Source organism: Mastomys coucha, chromosome X, assembly GCF_008632895.1.
Source record: "Mastomys coucha isolate ucsf_1 chromosome X, UCSF_Mcou_1, whole genome shotgun sequence".
Lineage (NCBI taxonomy): Eukaryota > Metazoa > Chordata > Mammalia > Rodentia > Muridae > Mastomys > Mastomys coucha.
This window is the reverse complement of record NC_045030.1, coordinates 133139941-133159569: the sequence shown is the minus strand read 5'-3', so window position 1 is coordinate 133159569 and position 19629 is coordinate 133139941. Positions and strand designations below refer to the sequence as shown.

At 37.8% G+C, this 19629-nt stretch overlaps 1 protein-coding gene across 7 annotated transcripts in view; it reads left to right on the top strand.

Annotated features, from left to right (window-relative positions):
• Nup62cl (nucleoporin 62 C-terminal like) overlaps positions 1–12503 on the top strand; it is a 57938-nt gene extending 45435 nt beyond the window's left edge. For all 7 annotated transcript variants that reach the window (XM_031368707.1, XM_031368685.1, XM_031368663.1 and 4 more), the window contains one exon: positions 11439–12503. In XM_031368707.1, coding sequence (XP_031224567.1) covers positions 11439–11530 — 92 coding nt within the window. In that variant the 3' untranslated portion in view covers positions 11531–12503. The remainder of the gene's footprint in view (positions 1–11438) is intronic.
• The last annotated feature ends 7126 nt before the right edge of the window (positions 12504–19629 follow it).

Genomic DNA, 19629 nt, shown 5'->3' with positions numbered 1-19629 from the left:
GTAACATAATTTTATGGTTGGGGGTCACCACAGATGAGGAACTGCATTAAAGGGTAGCAGCATTAGGAAAGGTGAGAGCCCCTGGTCTAGAGGGTCTCATTTGAGACAGGCTCTGCTGAAAAATGAGAAAAGCCTGTTAATTCTTGATAGCACAAGCTTCTTTTTGCCATCCTCACTCAACAAGCCTTTCCTTTTCATATCAGGAAATGAGGTGATCAAGGGAGGCAGCATGGCAGGGTTTAATTATGTTGTCCAGAAGAGGATTTTTTCCTTTTTGTTTTATTTTCCCGTTTAATAGCTAATTGGATCATGTCTATTGAAACGGTCTGTGCACTGAAAGTTTAAGATTAAATTAGTCCATTTTTTCACTTTCAGACAGCAGTTATAGAAAAATAAATGAGTGTGTTCTTCTGGCAACACAAATATTATATTTTACTAAAAAGAAATCATTAACTCATATAAAAATCAAATCTTTATTTTAAAAGGTTTCCAGGAAATGTTTTTGTGACTTAATATCTGTAATATTGGCACAAAAATTTTCCATCATAAACACATGGCAGCTGTTACATGAAAAAGATCACATATTTAACTGAAAAATCATTTTTCTAAAAGTGATTTTGATAAATATTATTAACTGAAAAAAGCTAAAATGAAAAGACTGTATATACTGTGTGATTCCAAATATATGGCATTCTGCAAAAGGCAAAACTATAAAGATAGTTAAAGATCAGTAGTGGGTGTGGTGATGAATAGGCAGTGACAGGGATGTAAAAATATTTTCTGTGGTACTTGAATGATGGATACCTATCAGTATACCTTTGCTAAAACCCGAGGGATGAACAAAGCTGCTCATGAACCTCCGTGTAAAGGATCTAGACCTTAGGTAGTAACGGTAGTTTATCAGTGATAATGAATACACTACTCAGGGATGGGATGTGGGTAGCTGGGGAGGGTTGTGGGGGTAGAACTTTTGAGTATATTGAGTATATGAGGACTCTCTTTATCTGGGCAATATTTTCCATGAATTTAAAGTTACTTCAAAGAGTCTGTTGTATTTCAAGAGAAAAATAAATGAAATAAATAAAGATGAACTGAAAATTGAACACCACATACACTAAGTATGTTAATACGTTGCATTCGTTGTCTAATGAACTTTTCAACATCCACAAAGGTGTGGTAAACCAGGCTCCTTTAGATCTCTAACTCCTATAGCAGTCCATAGGGCATAGGGCAGAAATAAAGGGGGATCAGAAACTATCAAATTAAGGGGAGTCTGAACGCATGCAGGGTTTAAAATGTGATGCTTATTTACTGTTAGACATTATCTGTGGGTTTTTTCTTTTCAGCTGAGAAGTATAATTGAGAGTGGATGGTAGCCACAGATGCAAATCTGTGCTCCCTCTCTTGTCTTTCCTTTTTGTAAAACTGTCCAGCATTATTTCAAGGTTGGCTTGATGATAGTGCTGCATCTGTCTTCTGAGTTGGCAGCCACTGAAGCTGCAGCAGTTCTAGCTCTTCTGGGACCACTTACAACAGAATTGGCAATCCATCTGAGGTCATTTATTATTTGTTTTAAGTATGTGGAGCTACTTGTGGCAGGCGAAGGAGGTGGGATAAGGGGTCCATGTTTCCTATTGCTTCATATATCACCAAATCATCGCCAAGTCTATTAATAATCACCAAGTAACACAACAATAAAGGAGCTGGCCATGAAAAACACTTTATTATTTGAAACTTAAGTAGTATCGTGGCATTTGGCTTCTTTCATGAGGTGTCCCAGGGTTCTAAGACTAAATCTATTTTATCTATGATTATCTCGGGCTCCTAAAGAGTGGAACTGCATAGTTATTCTGTGGATTCTCACATTTATATTGTTAGTTGGAGCAGAAAGAGTTGCTCCTTAGAGTAATTAAAATGGCCTTGAGGGTTATTATATTTCAAAAATATAGTCCCATGTCTGTGACTATCTTGCTTTCTATACTAAATATTCTTAGTCATCAACTGCATCTAACTAACTCTTGCATAAAATGCTTTTAGGGTCATCTTAGAATAACTATTTTGCATAATGCATTATAATTATGCTTTAGTTTTGCCCAATATTAATAATTATGATTTGAGGTGGCAGCTTCAAATTAAACTTTTTTTAAAGTGGCTTTGATTTAGCCAATAAGCGGTTTTAAAAAATATTTTTATTAACCAGCCATGGTGGTATACACCTTTAATACCATCAGTTGAGAGGCAGAGGTAGGTGGCTCCCTTGTGAGTTCTAGAATGGCCTGATCTACACAAGTGAGTACAAGGTCAAGTGAGTCTAATAGTGACACTTTGTTTCAAATAAACATTATTTTAATTAAAGCTAGACATAGTGGTGCAAACATATAATGCAGGCACCTTTGAGGGTAAAGACAGAAGAATCAGGAGTTCAAGGTCATCTTTCAGTACTCAGTGAGTAGTTTATGGCTAGCCTGTGCTGTGTCAAAATGAACAAAGAGAAAAAAACAGGATATTTTGTTAGTTATTTCAGCTCTCTTTTCTGAAGAGCATCCAGTGCGGAACTGCCAAAAGATTGAGGCCTCTTCCTCTTTCATCTTCTAGACTAGGCTCTGATTCAGACCCACTGATGGAGGCTGTTCCTTTTGCCTCTGCCTTTCCTTACATTCTTTGAGCAATCTTGGTGACATTGGTGGATTGTTAAGGTCATCTCTTATGTTCTGGAATTGAACATTCCACTTTCGATACTTGAGAATTGAATGACTTCTGGTAGCTCTGTGACAGCAGCACAAAGCCACCCAAGTGGACTTTGCTCATGTAGAATGTGTATTTTAAACTCCACGGGGACGCTTAAGTCTTCCCACTGCGGTTAGCTGAACGGAATTTTGTGTCTTTCCACTATTTAAATGATCCACTTGATCATCTCTGCTGTTCTTTATAGGCAAAACAGATGTTTTCCCTTAATTCCAAAGAATGTCCTGTACTTTAGATTAGGCGACTAACATTAGAATTAAGCAAATCTTCAGTTCCTGTTAAGAAATAGTGTAGTTAAACATTCTCCGAGTTGTATTCTCAGAATTCTTTTTCTATATGTAAATCCAGATTTAACATACCCTCAATACACCTGCAAAATTAGATTTCTCACTAATCCTACTTATGTACATTTTGTGCCCAAGTGAATTTCCTCAGCTGGAGAGCTTCCGCACATGAATTATATGAAACACAATTTAAATCACTCACAAATACCAGAATTTATATTGTTTTTTGAGAAAGATAGGGGATTTTGCCTCAAAGCAGTTTTCCTCCTGCTAGTGACTAAATACATACCTGCTTGCATGCATAAATACACACATACATACAGACACTGGAACATGGTGGTAATGCTGTTTTGGGCCCCATGCTCAATAGACAACTCAAATATGAAATAACCTGATGGCTTCTCTTCAGTTAAGCCTCCCATGTAGTATTCAGATAGACAGCTCTTGTGTTACGCATGCGAGTGTTTGAAGGAACAACAAATACCATGATGGTGCCAGTTATAGCTCAGCACAGTACTTATTTTATTTTGACTTTATTTTTGATACATGGTCTCACTTTGTAGCTCAGGCTGCCTTTGAATTCATGGTGCTCCTCCTGCCTCAGCCTCTTAAGTGCTTACAAGCCTTCCACCGTGCCTAGCTGTTTTTGAATTACTATTATTAATTTGGAGGGGCTCTGTGCATTCCATGGTGACTCTGTGAAATTCAAAGGACAACCCGTGGGAGGAAGTCAGCTCACTCTGGGGATCTAAATTATGTCATTCGTCTTGGTGGCAAGTTCTTTGTATCTGCCAAGCCATCTTGCTGGCCCAGCATTTAGTTTATTTTAATTAATATGTATCCATTATACATATCAATGAAGTCCAGTGTAATATTTCAATATTATGCATGGATTATACAGTTTATTCAAAAACCTCACAGTGTTTGACAAGCAGGTACATTAACAGGAAAAGCACTGTTAGAGTACAGTCAACTAACTGTACAGGCCCAACTATGAATTCTCATAAGCTTTGACTTCTGAGAAGTTATTTAAACCTTCCTACATTTTTATTTACCATCACAGAATATTATGCGACTCAAAATATCAAAATAGCCTCCATTGGCATTGGAAACCTCCCGTGCTGGGGCTGGGAGATGATTCAGTGGGTATGCGTGCTTGCTGTGCCGTCTTGTGGATCTGAGTTCACATTCTCAGCACTGATACACAAAGCTGGGTTCTGCCTGTCAGCACAGTGCTGGAGAATTGAGGGACAAAGATTGCTGGGGCTTGCTGGCTGCTCGCCTGACTCCTGGTTAAGTAAAAGATCCTGTCTCAGTGGAATAAGGCAAAGAATGACACATAGACACCTGATGTCCTCTGCGCACACACATGCACGCACTCATGCACATATACCACATATGCAGACAGACACTGCACACTGCATTGTGTATACACACAAGACACAGATGAACAAAAAATAAAAACCAAAGTGCTACGTGGTGAGATATTTTAGATGTTGTTTCGACTTTGAACAAGACACCTACATGTCATGGTTCATGTTGGTCTGTAGCAGGCATCAATGGCCATGTTATCTCTGCCTTCAATGGGTACAAAGGGAGGAGATAAGGCGTGATAAAGAAATAAAAGCAGGGTTGGCAAAATGGTGTAGCAGGGTTGTTGTTGCTGCTGCTGCTGCTGCTGCTGCTGCTGCTGCTGCTGTAGTTTTCCGAGAGAGCATATTTGAAGTGAGACTACTATAATGAATAATATTTTAATAATTTTGATAACTGACCAGGTGAGGACCACATAAAGATGTAAAGATAATTCTACTACCTGGGCTACCCACCCCCTACCTGTGATAATTCAGGACTCCTTTGCCATTTACTCTTCTTTTATTTTTTTCAATTGCTTTTTGAACTATTTTTCCATCAACTGCGTATGAAGAGCAGCACTAGACCAAGCATAGTGTATTCTCATCACTTTAATACAGCACTGAGACGGGGGTTTGGGGAAGAGTTGTACTTCTAGAAATACCTTTTCTATTCAGAAATATATAGCAAGAACGGAAGTATAGTCGGCTATTACTTGAATTTTAGTGAACTGAATGTCTTAAAAGTAGCTATGACTAGTCAGCCTAATGTCATAGCCTCTTTTCCCCCTACCCCCATTCTTCTCACTTTCCTTTTTTGAATTACAAGGAAAGATTATATTAAATTCCCAAAATGTCAAAGTTATTGTCAAAAGCAACCTAACCTCGTATATAGGGTACGTTCTGAAATAGCTAAAACTTTAACATGTGGTATAACTAGGGAGGCTAAAGTAGGAGAAGCCATAAGTATGAGGCTAGCCTGAGCCTCTGAGAGAGTTCCCCGGGCCAGCTTCAATTATATAGAAAAAATTGTTTCAACAGCAATAACAAAATAGCTTACACATATGTATTGGGCTTTTTGTTACCGAAATTGGTTTGAGGTCAACTCAGAGTCTCAGAGCTGTAAGAAATAATATAGAAACCCTACTTATTATTACCTTAATTTTCTTATTACCTTATTTTTCTTATTACCTTATTTTTCTTATTACCTTATTTTTCTCAGTTATAACATCTTACAAAACTGTAGTATAATAATAACCATAATCAGGATACTGACATTTGACCCAGCCTGTCACAGATTTTGATGATAGGCAATTTGTCAGTGTTTGGTTTTGCTTTTATTATCTGTATCCCAAAGATTTTTCTCTCATTTTTTTCTAAAAGTTTTATCTTTTTATATTTTATATCTTAAGTTTGTGATGCATTTTGGTTTGGTTTTGTATAACAGGTTTAGATTAGTGGCTTTTTGTTTGTTGATTTTTGCCTGGCCTCATTCAGTTGATCCAATACTATTGAAAAAGCTATCCTTGGTCAAATGAGTTTATTTTCTTTTGTTATTATGTTTGTTTATATTGTGTGTGTGTTCACACACAAACACATGCCACAGCACACATGTAAAAGTCAGAAGACAACATGCTGGAGTTAGTTCTCTCTGCTATGATGGTTTGGTGGCAAGCCCTCTTAGCTGCTGTAGTCTAGATTTCTTTCCTTTTGAAAGACGGGTGCTGACACCTTAACCCAAGTTGATACCTAAATCACAGCCATCCTCCTGCTTCAGCCTTCTTACACCTGGGATTGCAGACATGAACCACCACATTTGGCCCTTGAATTTCCTTTCAAGCTTTATCAAAAATCAGTTTAGGGTAAGCTTGAATTTCTTTTTCTGAGGTCTTTATTTTGTGGATTTTTGTGTCTTTCCCCTTAAATATCACATGACCCTAAGTTTATTTATTGCTTTCATTTCTGATCATACATGCAAAGCGTTCAACCTTTCATTTTAAGCTATTAGCTGTAGGGTTTTGGTGGGTGCTCTTTATCAAGCTCATGTAATTCTCATCTATTCCTAATTAGCTGATATTTTTTTAAACCATAAGCAGGTACTGGATTTTATCAAATGCCTTTTTGGTATCAATTGGTTTTTTTGTTTGTTTGTTTTGTTTTTGTTTTGGGGTTTTTTGTTTTGTTTTGTTTTTGTTGTTTTTGATTTTCGAGACAGGGTTTCTCTGTGTAGCCCTGGCTGTCCTGGAACTCACTCTGTAGACCAGGCTGGCCTTGAACTCAGAAATCCACCTGCCTCTGCCTCCCACGTGCTAGGATTAAAGGCGCTACCACCACCTGGCTAGGCTTTGGTATTTTTGTAGGGAGAAAGCTTCATTTGTTTCTAAAACTACTCTGATTGTGTATTTTACCTTAGTTACATTTTAAAAGCTTTCTGTTTCCCAAAAAAATCCCTGTGTTTTTGTTCAGCTGTTGAGTTGTAAGTACAAAGTAGTTTTGTAGGTTTTGTTTTGTTTCGTTTTTTTTTGCACTAGTATGTCCTGTTTCTTTTGTGATCCTGGTGAACTTTGGTTTCTGTGCTTAAATTTCTCCCTCTTGCCTGAAGTTTATTAATTTTATTGACTTTTTTTTTTCTCTCGAAGAATTAGCTTTTTAGCTCATTGATTTTTCCCTATGGTGATGCGGTTTGCAGAGTCCTACTGCTCTTAGCTCGTCTTTATTCCTTCCTCTCTTTGCTTGTTTTCTGTTGACTTTGTCTCGTTTCTATTTTTCTAAGGTAGGCAATTAGAATATTGACTTCAGACCGCTCCTTGATTCGAATGGTATTTTTTTAAAGGGCATTTCTCTTAACCAGCAGTACGTTTGACCCCAGTTGTCATCTCCAGCCATAATTTCAGGTTATTTTTATTTTCAATGTCAAAATTCTGCATTAAGAAACCTTCACACACAGGTATGCCAGAGGCACCTCAAATGAAATTAATTTTGTCAAAAACACTTTATGTCTTAGTTTTCTTATATTAAGTCTCTCTACCAACTTGCAAAGCACAAATATCATAAATTTCACTTTGACCATTATTACTTTAATTGTGATCATGCCGGTGCTGTTCACAGCCTAGCACACTCTACTTTCTTTCTTTTTACAAGTTTTTGTCTACTTTTGAATTTTATTTTTTCCTTAGTTTTCTGTATACTTACCAGTAAAGTCATTACCTGAATCACTGCCTTTAATTTAAATTGTCTAGTTCAAATTCCAAGACTTGTCTCTCCCATAATCTTGTAGTCTCTACCGTTTGTTTTCTGTGCTGTTTATTTGGTTGGTGGTGGTGGTTCCTGGGACTGGGACTAGAACCTGTGCATGCTAAGCAGGTGCTCTACCACTGAGCTATTCCTTCAGCCTCCTCTTGTACCTTCTGAAATTGTTGCTGACTTGACTTCAAGTAAGTCTCCCTTTCAGGACTCTTATCAGCACTTCTGTGGCTCTTATTTCCAATCCCTTGATTCATTCCCTTGGTTCCAATATAGCACATATTCCCGCCAGCTTCCAGAGAGAATGTACAGCATATATTTTGATATTGTGCATCTCTTAAAAGATGCATCCCACCAGTTCACTTGGTTGATAATCTTAGGTATTGAATGATAGCTTGGAAATAATTTTTCCCAGAACTTTTGAAGAAGCAGTTCTGTTGTCTTCCAACTCTGAGGGCCATTGTGATTCTGAACCTTTTCTGAAGTTCTTCATTTTGGTCTTTTTCCATATTAAAAATTTTAAGCTCTTTCTCTGAATACTTAAATTTAGGATGATACGCTTTGATGTGAATCTGTTTCATCTACTGAGCCTAATATTAATGAGGCAAGAAACTCAGTTCTTTCTGTTTGAGGCTGTGCTCTTAAATGAGCTAATTTCTTTGCTTATGTTATCTCTGTTCCACTTTCTGGAAATATACTTAATCTAATGCTTGCTTCCCTGAACTGATCTACATTTTTATTCTTTCCTGGTGTCTCTATGGTTTTTGTTAATTTTTCTGGATCTGCACTCTACTTCCCATTCCAAACTTTTGTTGATCTTTACTTTCTGCAAATAACCTTTATGTTGCAAGAGCTTGCTGTCATCTAACAATATATGTGTGTGCAGTTAGTAGTGTTTGCATTCATGTTTTTAGATTCATTATCATCCCTAAGTGGGTTAAAGTTTTTCAAAAAGTATATTTTGCTCTCCCTCATTTGTTGCTTTCACCTTTCCCTTTTGTTTCAATCTCTCTCAGATTGTTTTCCTCAAAAATTCTTATACTTAAGAAAGCGACATGAAACATTTTGTAGCTGGGTTTGCTAACTTGCTGTAGGATAGATAATATGATGCGATTCCTCTCTTTTCCGGTCACTGAAAGACTTCTAGCTACTCTCTTTAGACTTTCTATCCGGGGGTCAAAGTCTCTGGAGAAGAATTTTTGCAGTTTGGATGTAGCTTAGTTAGGCCAGTGCTAAGCTGGCATTCTCAGAGCCAGAGAGCAGGAAGTAGACACTCCATGCTCCTTTGTGGGCGGCACACTTAAGCTCTTGGAAACTTCTGTTTAATCCTTAGTTTTAATACAGAATTCTGTCCTTGACTTTATCTGATATCTCCGATCTAGAGCTTAGCTTGTTCAGTTGTCAAAGGCAAATCCTTTGCAGAGCTTGAATAGGGAACATTACCCAGAGGTAAGATACAGAGGAATGGAAGGGTCAGCTTCTGAGTCACACATCCTGTTTTCTGCTCCACTTTGAACACCATTTGGAATGATCTAGTCCTACCAAGTCCATATTTGGCACAAAACTCATTGGAATTTTTAAAGTGTCTCATGCCCTTCTTTGTACACTTAATGTTTGGATTCCTTACTCTACCTCTTTTTTTACAGATGTGGGAGTTTAGTCTGCAGAAACCTTGGTGATCTTCTCCTTCTTTCTCTTCTCCTCCTACTTCAGTTTGTTTCCACACTACTGTCAGAATGATCCCCATGAAATCATTATGTCTTTATTACAGACCCCTTACTCCTGATTTTTCAGTACGACCTGTTCTTGGCATCATACACAAAGTACAGTTTTTAACTTCCTCATAGAGATTACACATTAATTTTTCTGTATTTTTCAAAATGTAGCTCTGATCTTAGGTTTTGATTTAGTTTAGGGTTTAATAGACAATTACAGTTTATTTGTCTCCTGACATGTACCCAGCAAAGTATATTCTATTCAACTTATTGTTTCAGAGTGTGTGTGTGTGTGTGTGTGTGTGTGTGTGTGTGTGTGTGTGTGTGTTTGTATTTAGGGGGAAAGACACAAGGATCCACAAAATAAAGACCTCAGGAACAAAAATTCAAGCTTACCCCAAACTGATTTTTGGTAAGACACAAAAGTAAATTCAAGGGCCAAATGTGGTGGTTCATGTCTGCAATCCCAGGTTTAAGGAGGCTGAAGCAAGAGGATGGCTGTGTTTATGAGAATAGATTGTTGTGATTTCATTACTAAATACATAGTCATTGCCATTGACTATTTAGATAAGTCTGTAGAGCTGTACAAACACCAATAACATTTCAATATTTGAACATTTCCTTTGCTCTCAAGTTCCTATTGGCCTACCAGTAGTTACCATCATTCCTATCCCAAGCAAGTCTCAGGAAACCCTGAATCGACTTCTTTTCTTTGTAGATAGCTCACATTTTGTTTGGTGATAGAATTTTTATTTTTGTATGTAGAGTGTCTTTTTAGAAATGCAAAAATATAAATGGCATTATTCCTTCCAAGTGACTACTACTGAAATTCTACTTCTACTATGATGTATTAACTTAATATATTGACAGAAACCAATCAATGATGCTGGTCTTGGGACCAGAATTCTGAGTAGTGCAGTGTTTGCTCTTAATGAATGAAGGGCCTCAAACATTTAAAGTGAGTTAATTCAAAAATAGTCCTGAGAATTCAATTAGAAGACGTGACAAACTGTTCATAGTAAGCCTCTCTTAATAATGCTGACTTGTGTTTCTTGACATTTTATTGATTTTTAAGATTGTTATAAATGTACCCCTTTGCATTTAGTATGTATCAATCACCAAATTAGGAAATTGTGCTTATGTTGACATAGTCTCTAGTCAGAAGCTAATGGCTCGGACTGCTCATTTATGTTTCCATCACATTAAAACAGTTATTTAAGGAGGAAATCTGCGCCCTGCAGTTTGTTATTACAACAAAAAGAGGAGATGTATTTTGTCAAGCTCATTAGTCATTGTTGTTCTGGCCCTTCAGCAGATAACCATAATTTAAATTACCTACTCTTAGAGTGTGATCTTGCAGAATGTATGTATTTTATATGATAAAATGAGATATTATGCTTTTAAAAAACTGGGTAAACATCAAGACCCTTCTGAATGGCTGAAAGAAATAAAGCAGACCAATAAAGTTTTAGTTTTTATTTTGAAAAAATTTCCTTTCCTTTGGGGGTACCAGCTATTATTTGTCCCCTACTAAACGCTAAGGAACAGTTCTATTTGTGCATTTTCTTGGTAGAAAATCTCTGATTAACATACTCCCCTCAACCGTTTATTTTGCCTCACAGATAAGTACTATTTGATATGGTAACTATTAATGACATTTTGCAGTCCACTGCTCCTGAGCAAACTTAAGAACCACCAAGGTACATAAATAATCAGGAAACAACAGAAATGTAAACATTCTCCAAGACTTGTGCCTTATACGTAGCTCAGACTACCAAAATCTATGCATTCAATGTATTGACCACACTGAATTGTCCTTTTGCACATTAATGAGTAAAAAACAGTTAACGCTCTCATCAATAAAACACAAATTTAAGGTAGACTGTTATTGCCCCAAAGTTACAGACAACAAATAAAGATTATTCTCATCCACTCTTTTCATTGTTCCCAAACTGATAAATTTTTCTCTCTCGGATTTTCTAAAACTTAACCCTGTTAAAATTGTGATTTAAGGTTCCATGTGTCATAATTGAGGGGAGGATGTCTTACTGCATCCATAGAATGTAACTTTGACTAATGATTATATGCCTTTCCCATTCTAGTCATAATGCAGAAGAAGGTGGAAGAGGTTGCAAATGCGGTTGAGGAGTACCGCCGCAAGGAGCAAGATGCCATGAATACTGCCTTTGAATAACTACCACTCCAAATTGCTCCATTTGGATTATTCATTAACCTCATTCGTTAAGCCTGATGATATTAAATAGAGTAGTATTTTCAGTTACTACTTAATCTTTGATTGCAATAATTTGTGCATGTGTTTATTTTTCCTTTAAATACTGTGAAGAGAAGTATACATTTTTTTTTCCTTTTCAGAATGGAATAAGATCTGGACACAGTGATAGCGATGCTTACCCAGAGTCAAGTAGCCCCCCTGCCCTGGCAGTTGTATTGGTATTGATTTTGTGTGTATAATCTCTGTCTGACTCAGATTCTACATACGATCACCAGTACACATCAACTTCTTACTGCAACTTAATTGTGGGCAGTTGTTTGCCAAAATGCACATGTCACCCGGTCTTTACTGTGTGTTTGTGACCATTCACAGAAAGTGCTGGATCCTGTAAAGTCTCAAGTGAAATGTACTATCTACTCTGAGATATAATTCTACCTGTTAAGGCCAATATGGGCAATGAAAAGAAAGTGTATCGTAAATTACAGCAAGCATCTTTCAGGAATTCACAAACTGTAATATGTTTTTTACAGATTAGAGATTTAATTAGGGCTTTTATTTTTCTTATGGTACTAGAAATCAAACCATGTGCCATACTCTTGGATACTGAATTATGGGTAAGGTCCAGTGATTCCCTTTTGACAATATGCAGATACCTCAGTGCATTTGTTTTTAAATCAAGATCTCATTATAGCCTATGCTGGCTTAGATCTTGCAATCCTCCACCTCAGTTTTCCAAGTGCCACCATACCTACATGTCCTGGTGATTTTTATCATTTGTTTTGTTTTAGCATATGATTTAGATCTGTTTGGTGTAGTTTTCTGTCTTTTAAGAAAAAAGCCTTCTTAGCTCTAAAACATCTTCTTCATCTCTTGTATTTCATCTAAGTTGCTAACACTGTGATGTCCTAAAAATGAAAATAAACTGATTAAAAGATTTTAATGGACTGAACTGAGTTTTTGTTCTCCAGATCACTCATAAACGCATTGAAAGGTTCATGTTACAGAAAAATAAATAAATTTCAAATGACTACTAGTGGTAGTAAGTTTTATGAGTAGAATAAATACTAGAACTGAATAGATTCCCTTCCTACACAAATGTTTCCATGAAATAGATAGCTATTTTGGTAAGTTTCTGTCAACACTCAAAATTATACAATGTGAACTGGACCTGGCAGCACAGGCCTATAATCTCAGCCACCTGGAAGGCTGGGGTAGAGGGATCACAGATTCAAAGCTAGCCTGAATTCAACTCAATTAAGACCTTGTCTCAAGGAAGAAAACAATGTCAGCCTGCAGTTTTGTGATTAGAGTGCTGTCCTAGTATGCACAATTTTCAATCTTTCATACTGAAAGGGAGGAGAGGTAATGAGAGAGAATCATGCAGACTATTAAATCTTGTAGACTCTTAAAGGTAACCATGGCTTTTGAGTAGAATCTTGAGTAATCTCTAATTTTTAGAGTTCAATATTATTACCAATATATGCTAGATGAGGACAAAAGTCATTATTTTGTGGGGTTTTTTTTCTGATAAATCTCATATGGTAGTCCACATGTAAGTGAGGTTCCACATTCAGTAAAGTCAATATAATGTTTTATATGACTTTCTGGTTTTAAACTTCTATTTATCGAATTCACTGGAGAGAAAAAAAAATTATCCTGGACAACATTGGGTTTTGCCAACCGTTTTATGAGAATAAAAGGTTTTTCAAGTCTCCAGGGTTTTCTTATTCCTTTTTGAACACTAGGAGAGGGTTTTTTGCAAAGTTTCTATATAAAGAGGAAGCTAACGTCCTATTTACTCTATCCTTTCGCACTATCTTTACTGGAATTTGTAGTATTTTGACCCTCAGTACATAAAAATGGCCAGTGGCTCCCGGATTAATCCAGTAAGCCCAGTGTACTGTGTGGGATTTGAAGCCTTACACTAAATAGCCCCTAAAGAACATTTGGTTCTGGTTCTAACTTGTCTAAAAGACAAGACATCGCTCAAACCAATGTTAATTGTAAAGATCAGAAATAACCCGTTTTGCTAAAAATTCTAAGGCCACCATTGTTACCTAGCTTAAATATTAACTGAAGGAAAGTTCTTATATTTCTAATGGCATGGCCTTTTCTCAATACATAGTCATTTTTCTTCTTTAAGAAGGAATTTGAAAGCCATGGATAGTTTTTTCCCCCTTTTAATATTAGATGTTCAGTAGATTCAAGAGAAGATTTGGAATTTTAAAAACATTTTCTATCAGTCTCAACTAACCCAGACCCCTGGGAGCTCCCAGAGACTGAGTAACCAACCAGGCAGCATACAGGGGCTGGCCCAAGGCCCCTGGTATATACATAGCAGAGGGCCGCCTGGTCTAGCCTCCGTGAGAGAGGATGCATCTAATCCTGTAGAAACTTGAGGCCTCAGAGAAGGGGGCTGCCTGGTTGGGGGAGTACCCTCTTGAAGGCAAGAGGGGAGGAGGAATGGGATGAGGAACTGTGGGAGGGAGTACTGGGGGGTCAATGGCTGGAGTGTAAATAAAACAATTAAAAAATCATTTTCCATATGGCAGAATTAAAATTGCTTCCTAATGAATTTCCCAGAAGCATACAGCAAACAAAGCACCTTTGGTAACACCCTGAAATCATGTCTTATTTGTTAAAGAGGAACTTTTGGCTCAGTTAAACTAATCTTGTAGGTTGGTGTCTAGGGTTTTAATGCTGTGAAAAGACATCATGATCAAGGCAACTCTTATAAGGACAACATTTAATTAGGGCTGGTTTACAGGTTCAGAGATTCAGTCCATTATCATCAAGGCAGGAGCAGGGCAGCATCCAGGCAGGCATGGTGCAGGAGGAGCTGAGAGCTCTACATCTTCATCTGAAGGCTGCTAGTGGAAGACTGACTTCCAGGCAGCTAGGAGGAGGGTCTTAGAGCCCACTCGAACAGTGACACACCTACTCTAACAGGGCCACACCTCCTGATAGTGCCACTCCCTGGGCCGAGCATATACAAACCATCACACTTGACATAAAACCATTACCTTGTATATTGACATACTTTTCAGTTTGTCATAAATTTGAGAGGTGGATTTTTAAAATTAACTCATGATGAGGTGTATAACATCAAAGGTCTTAAAGCATTTTACAGACTGTGATACAAGTTTAAGATGGGAAAAAGGATTCTGGGAAAATGTAATAGGGCACCTTAGCTTAGCACCTCTAGAAGTACAATGGCATTCCTTCTGTGAAATTCTCCAGACATCCCTTGCTTGGTACCTGCCACTTGGGTTGTCTGCAGTTACATACAGATACATAGAAAGCTTTTCACGACCTTGCTTTCCACTTGCAATTCCACGGCCATGTAACTGTCTTTTAGCTATCTTCCCACCTAGAAGATTTGTTATTATCAATAGACTGTTCTATTAGAACTAAACAAATTTACTATGATTATAAAATGCTCCATCTTTTTCAGAAGTCAAGCACACTATCAACCTTGGTATGTGTTCCATTTCCCTATTCACAAATTTTGTCAGGCGAACAGTTGGGCTGAATACCCGTGTGAAGCCCCACCTCCTTAAAAAAAAATACACCCAACTCACAGACTGAAGTGGCCCACAATTTGTTTATACTTAAACTCAATCTTTATTCTACATCAGAACTACAAAGCAATGTGCATTTGCATTTATTTACTAGTGTGCTTCTAGAGCACTGACATTTGCATTTGATAGATTGCAAATAACTTTAATCCGTGTCCAGATATTTTAAATCTACTAGCCTAGAAGTTCTCGGGAACTACAAAGGCATAAAGCTTCCGTTTTGTTCTAGTAGCTGCAATTTGGTCTTTTGCTGACTTTAACAGGAGAGTATCAAAGAATTTGAGCAAGTCTGAACTTACTGGATAACTTTGGAATTGGAAAAGCTTTAAAACCATACAGCTTAACTGTTCCCTATTCTTCTGAAACGGTGGTTCTCAACCTTCCTAAGGCTGTGACCCTTTCACACAATTCCTCGACTGGTAGTGACTCTCAACCATAAATGTGGGAAAACCCTGCTAATTAAGGTTGAAGTCTACCACTGTCTGAATGCCCTTCTGTGCTAGCCTTGATGTGTTAGAATTCATTCTTTAGCAGGGCTTCTTCACCTTCTCTGACCTTGTCCCCACCCCATGCCTCTACCAGGAGAATGTCCTGTGGCCTTCCTTAAGATTACACGTTCAACTTCCTGTCTCTTGATAAGAAACCACTGACTGAGCACCTGAGATTCCTGAAGTGCTTCCCAATGCTAATGAGGCATCTTATTACCTTAACAGCAGTGTCCTTTGACCTTCCCACCATACTTCTTCCTCTGTCCCCAAAACCATATAAGCCTTCCAAGTAAAGTTGATCTGCGCCCCTCCCTCTGACTTCACACAGCTGATCCATATGTCACTTCCATATGTACTCACAGGGCTTCCAAGCCCTCACTACATTGTCTCTGTTCCCTTTGCCCTTCTGGACTGATACTGGCCGAAGATCCCCATGAGCAGGGGGAGATCACACATAAAATTATTTTCATTGCTACTTCATAACTGTAAATTTGCTACTGTTAACAACTGTAATGTAAATAACTGATATGCAGGATCTCTGTTATGGAAACCAATGAAAGGTTCGTTCTAACCCCAGAAAGTAGTGACCCACAGGTTGAGAACTGAGTATCCTCATTTTACATAAGAGGAAGCTGAATTAAATTAAAGAAATTTACTGAAATTTATGAAATTTACAGTCCATAAACTTACCAAAACAAAATTTTAACATCGAGATTGGTGCAAAACCCTATTGTGTTATATTGTCAGTAATTGAGAAGTGAAATCTAAAGCCAAGTCTTGTTCTTATCTGTCAGCCACTGAATTCTGTTAATTGGAGACACTGCCATTTGTTCTCATAGAAGTATTGCATGCATATGCAGACACACACATATATATTCCACCTTTTATGTAAATGCAAATATACTATATGTTATTCTGAAACTTGCTATTTTACTAGGTATATTTTCAGAATTGTAATACAGAGGACTTTATCGCTTTTTCTTCATTATATACACTTCATTGAGTGTATTTGAATAATTAAGCTTTACCCCAGTATTCTGTTATAGATGGTAATTGAACAATAATGCACATAGATTAAGGATTTGTTGTATTACAGATATTATTTGTAGATGTGTTCAATTTCAATAGTGACATCAAGTTGCACTTATTAGAGCTTGTATCAATTTATCCTCCTACCAGCAATACTGAGAGTGACTATTTCACCAGAATGTCGATAAAACAAATATATCATCATTTTGGTATCCTTTCCTAAGTTCTAAAAAAAAAAAAAATTGTTATTTAGAGTACTTCTTAAAAAAAATCATAAGTTTTTTCTTTTAAATTTTATTTAATCTTTTTTAACAGTCCAGATTTTATTCCCTTCCTGGTTCACCCTCTTACTGTTCCACATCCCATACCCCAACTCCTGCCCCATCTCCACAAGAATGACCCCACTCCCCTATCCCCACCCCACCAGACCTCCACACTCCTGGGGACTCCAGTCTCTTGAGGGTTAGGTGCATCTTCTCTCACTGAGCACAGACCCAGAAGTCCTCTACTGTATGTGTGTTGGGGGCCTCATATCAGCAGGTGTATGCTGCCTGGTTGGTGGTCCAGTGTTTGAGAGATCTCTGGGGTCCAGGATAATTGAGGCTGCTGTTCCTCCTACAGGGTCGCCCTCCTCCTCAGCTTCTTTCAGCCTTCCCTAATTCAACCACAGGGATCAGCTGCTTCTGTCCATTGGTTGGGTGTAAATATCTACATCTGACTCTTTCAGCTGCTTGCTGGGTCTTTCAGAGGGCAGTCATGATAGGTCCCTTTTTGTGAGCACTCCATAGCCTCAGTAATAGTGTCAGGCCTTGGGGCCTCCCTTTGAGCTAGATCCCACTTTGGGTCTGTTGCTAGACCTCCTTTTCTTCAGACTCTTCTTCATTTTTGTCCCTGAAGTTTTTCAGACAGGAACAATTCCTGGTCAGAGATTTTGACTGTGGGATGGCACCCTCTGTCCCTCATTTGATGCCCAATCTTTCTGCTGGAGGAGGGCTCTACAAGTTCCCTCTCTCCACTGTAGGGCATTTCATCTAAGGTCCCTCCTTTTGAGTCCTGAGAGTCTCTCATCAGCCAGATGTCTGGGTGCATTCTGTAGGGACCCCCAACCTCCTACCTCCTGAGGTTGCCTGTTTCCATTCTTTCTGCTGGCCCTCAGGACTTCAGTCCTTTTCCCCCACCCAATACCTCTTCCCCTCCCTGTCCCCTTTCCCACCCAGGTACCTCCATCCCTCCTCCCTCCTGTGATTGCTTTCTCTCCCTCCCAAGTGAGATTGAGGCATCCTCACTTGGGCCTTTTAGCATATGTGCCACTATGTTCATAGCAGCTTTATTTGTGATAACCACAAGCTGAAAACAACCCAGATGTACCTCAAACGAAGAATGGATACAGCAAATATGGTTCATTGACACAATGGAATACAACTCAGCTATTAAGAATGAGGACATCCTAAGTTTTGTATGCAAATGAATGAAACCAGAAAATATCATCCTAAGTGAGCTAACTCAGACCTAAAAGGACATACGTGGTATTTACTTACTAATAAGTGGATATTGGCCAAAAAAAAGTACAGAATACCCCGAATACAATCCACGGATCTCAAAAATCATAAGTTTTATTTTAACATAGTTTTAGATTTACATTAAAGCTTCATATTCTAGTGTTCCATATGTATTCCACTGTTCCTCTTAGTGTTCATATCTTACACAACAGTATATTTGTCATGCACAATGAAACTAATCAAATAAAAGGTTTACTTACTTTTTACTGTGTGTTCTCTATTTCAGGATTCTACAATACATTTAGAAATCATATTTCTCTTGTGTCCTCATAAATGTGACAGAGTCTCAGAATTTTCTGCTTACCCTTTATAGTTTGGAGGAGTGATAGTAAGTAGTCTTTGTTTTATATTTTTGTTTTGTTTTTGCTGATTTTTTTTTTTTTTTTAGAAAATCTCTATGTAGATCTGGCTTGCTTTGAAATATGAAATTAAATGAACTTGTAGCTTGAATTTCCATCTTATAAATTAATACATTTATAACTCTAGAGATACTTGCATTTCCATTTTTGGCCATTAAGAACACATACTTTTATTGTTTTTGTTATCTATGTTGTTGTTGTTATTGTTGAAATAGGGTCTCACGTAGTCCAGGCTGGCTTTGAACTCAGTGCCTACTGGAACATGTATTCTATTCCCAGTTTGTGTGAGGATCCAACGGGGGGGGGGAGCTTTGTGCATGTCAAGCCAGCACCCTACAGATTGAGCTACATCCCTAAACCCAAGAACCAATGGTTTTAAACACTTTTGTATATGAAGCTTTAAAAAAACAAGTTATGTTCTGCGTCTGAGTGTTTGCCTGCGTGTACGTACATGTGTGTTTCAGAAACAAGTCGGATGCTCAGAAAGAATTGGAGTTACAGACAATTGTGAGCTGCTGTGTGGGAACTGAACACCCGGTTCTCTGAAAAAGAACATCTCTCCAACTCCTACCACATCTGACTCTTGCTTCGATACATTTTTATGATAAGATATTCAAAAGCCTGGGTACATACTGCTTCTAACTTTAAACTAAGGGAATCCAGAAGGATATGTTAGAACTAAGAGTTTGCACTAACATATTAGTGCAAACAATGTAGTCAGACCAGAGGCTTGAGTGGAAAACAGCAGGCAGGTTAGATAAATCCTTACAAGAATGAACAAGGTGAATAGAAACAATCTAGGATTTATTTATACTTGGAGAAAAACCCAAGAAACCAAAGGTGAATCTTAGATTTATGAGCTTTATATTTTGAATGTTATGTTTAACCTGGGCCAACAATTCTTAATTTCCAAAAAACCCGTCACCCAATACCTGCTTTCTCTTTCCATCATCATATAGTACTGTGTTACTACAATACCCAGAGTTCCAAGCTTCACTCTTAATCACCTTCCAGTCTGCCGCACAGATTTCTGGGAGTTGAGGTCTG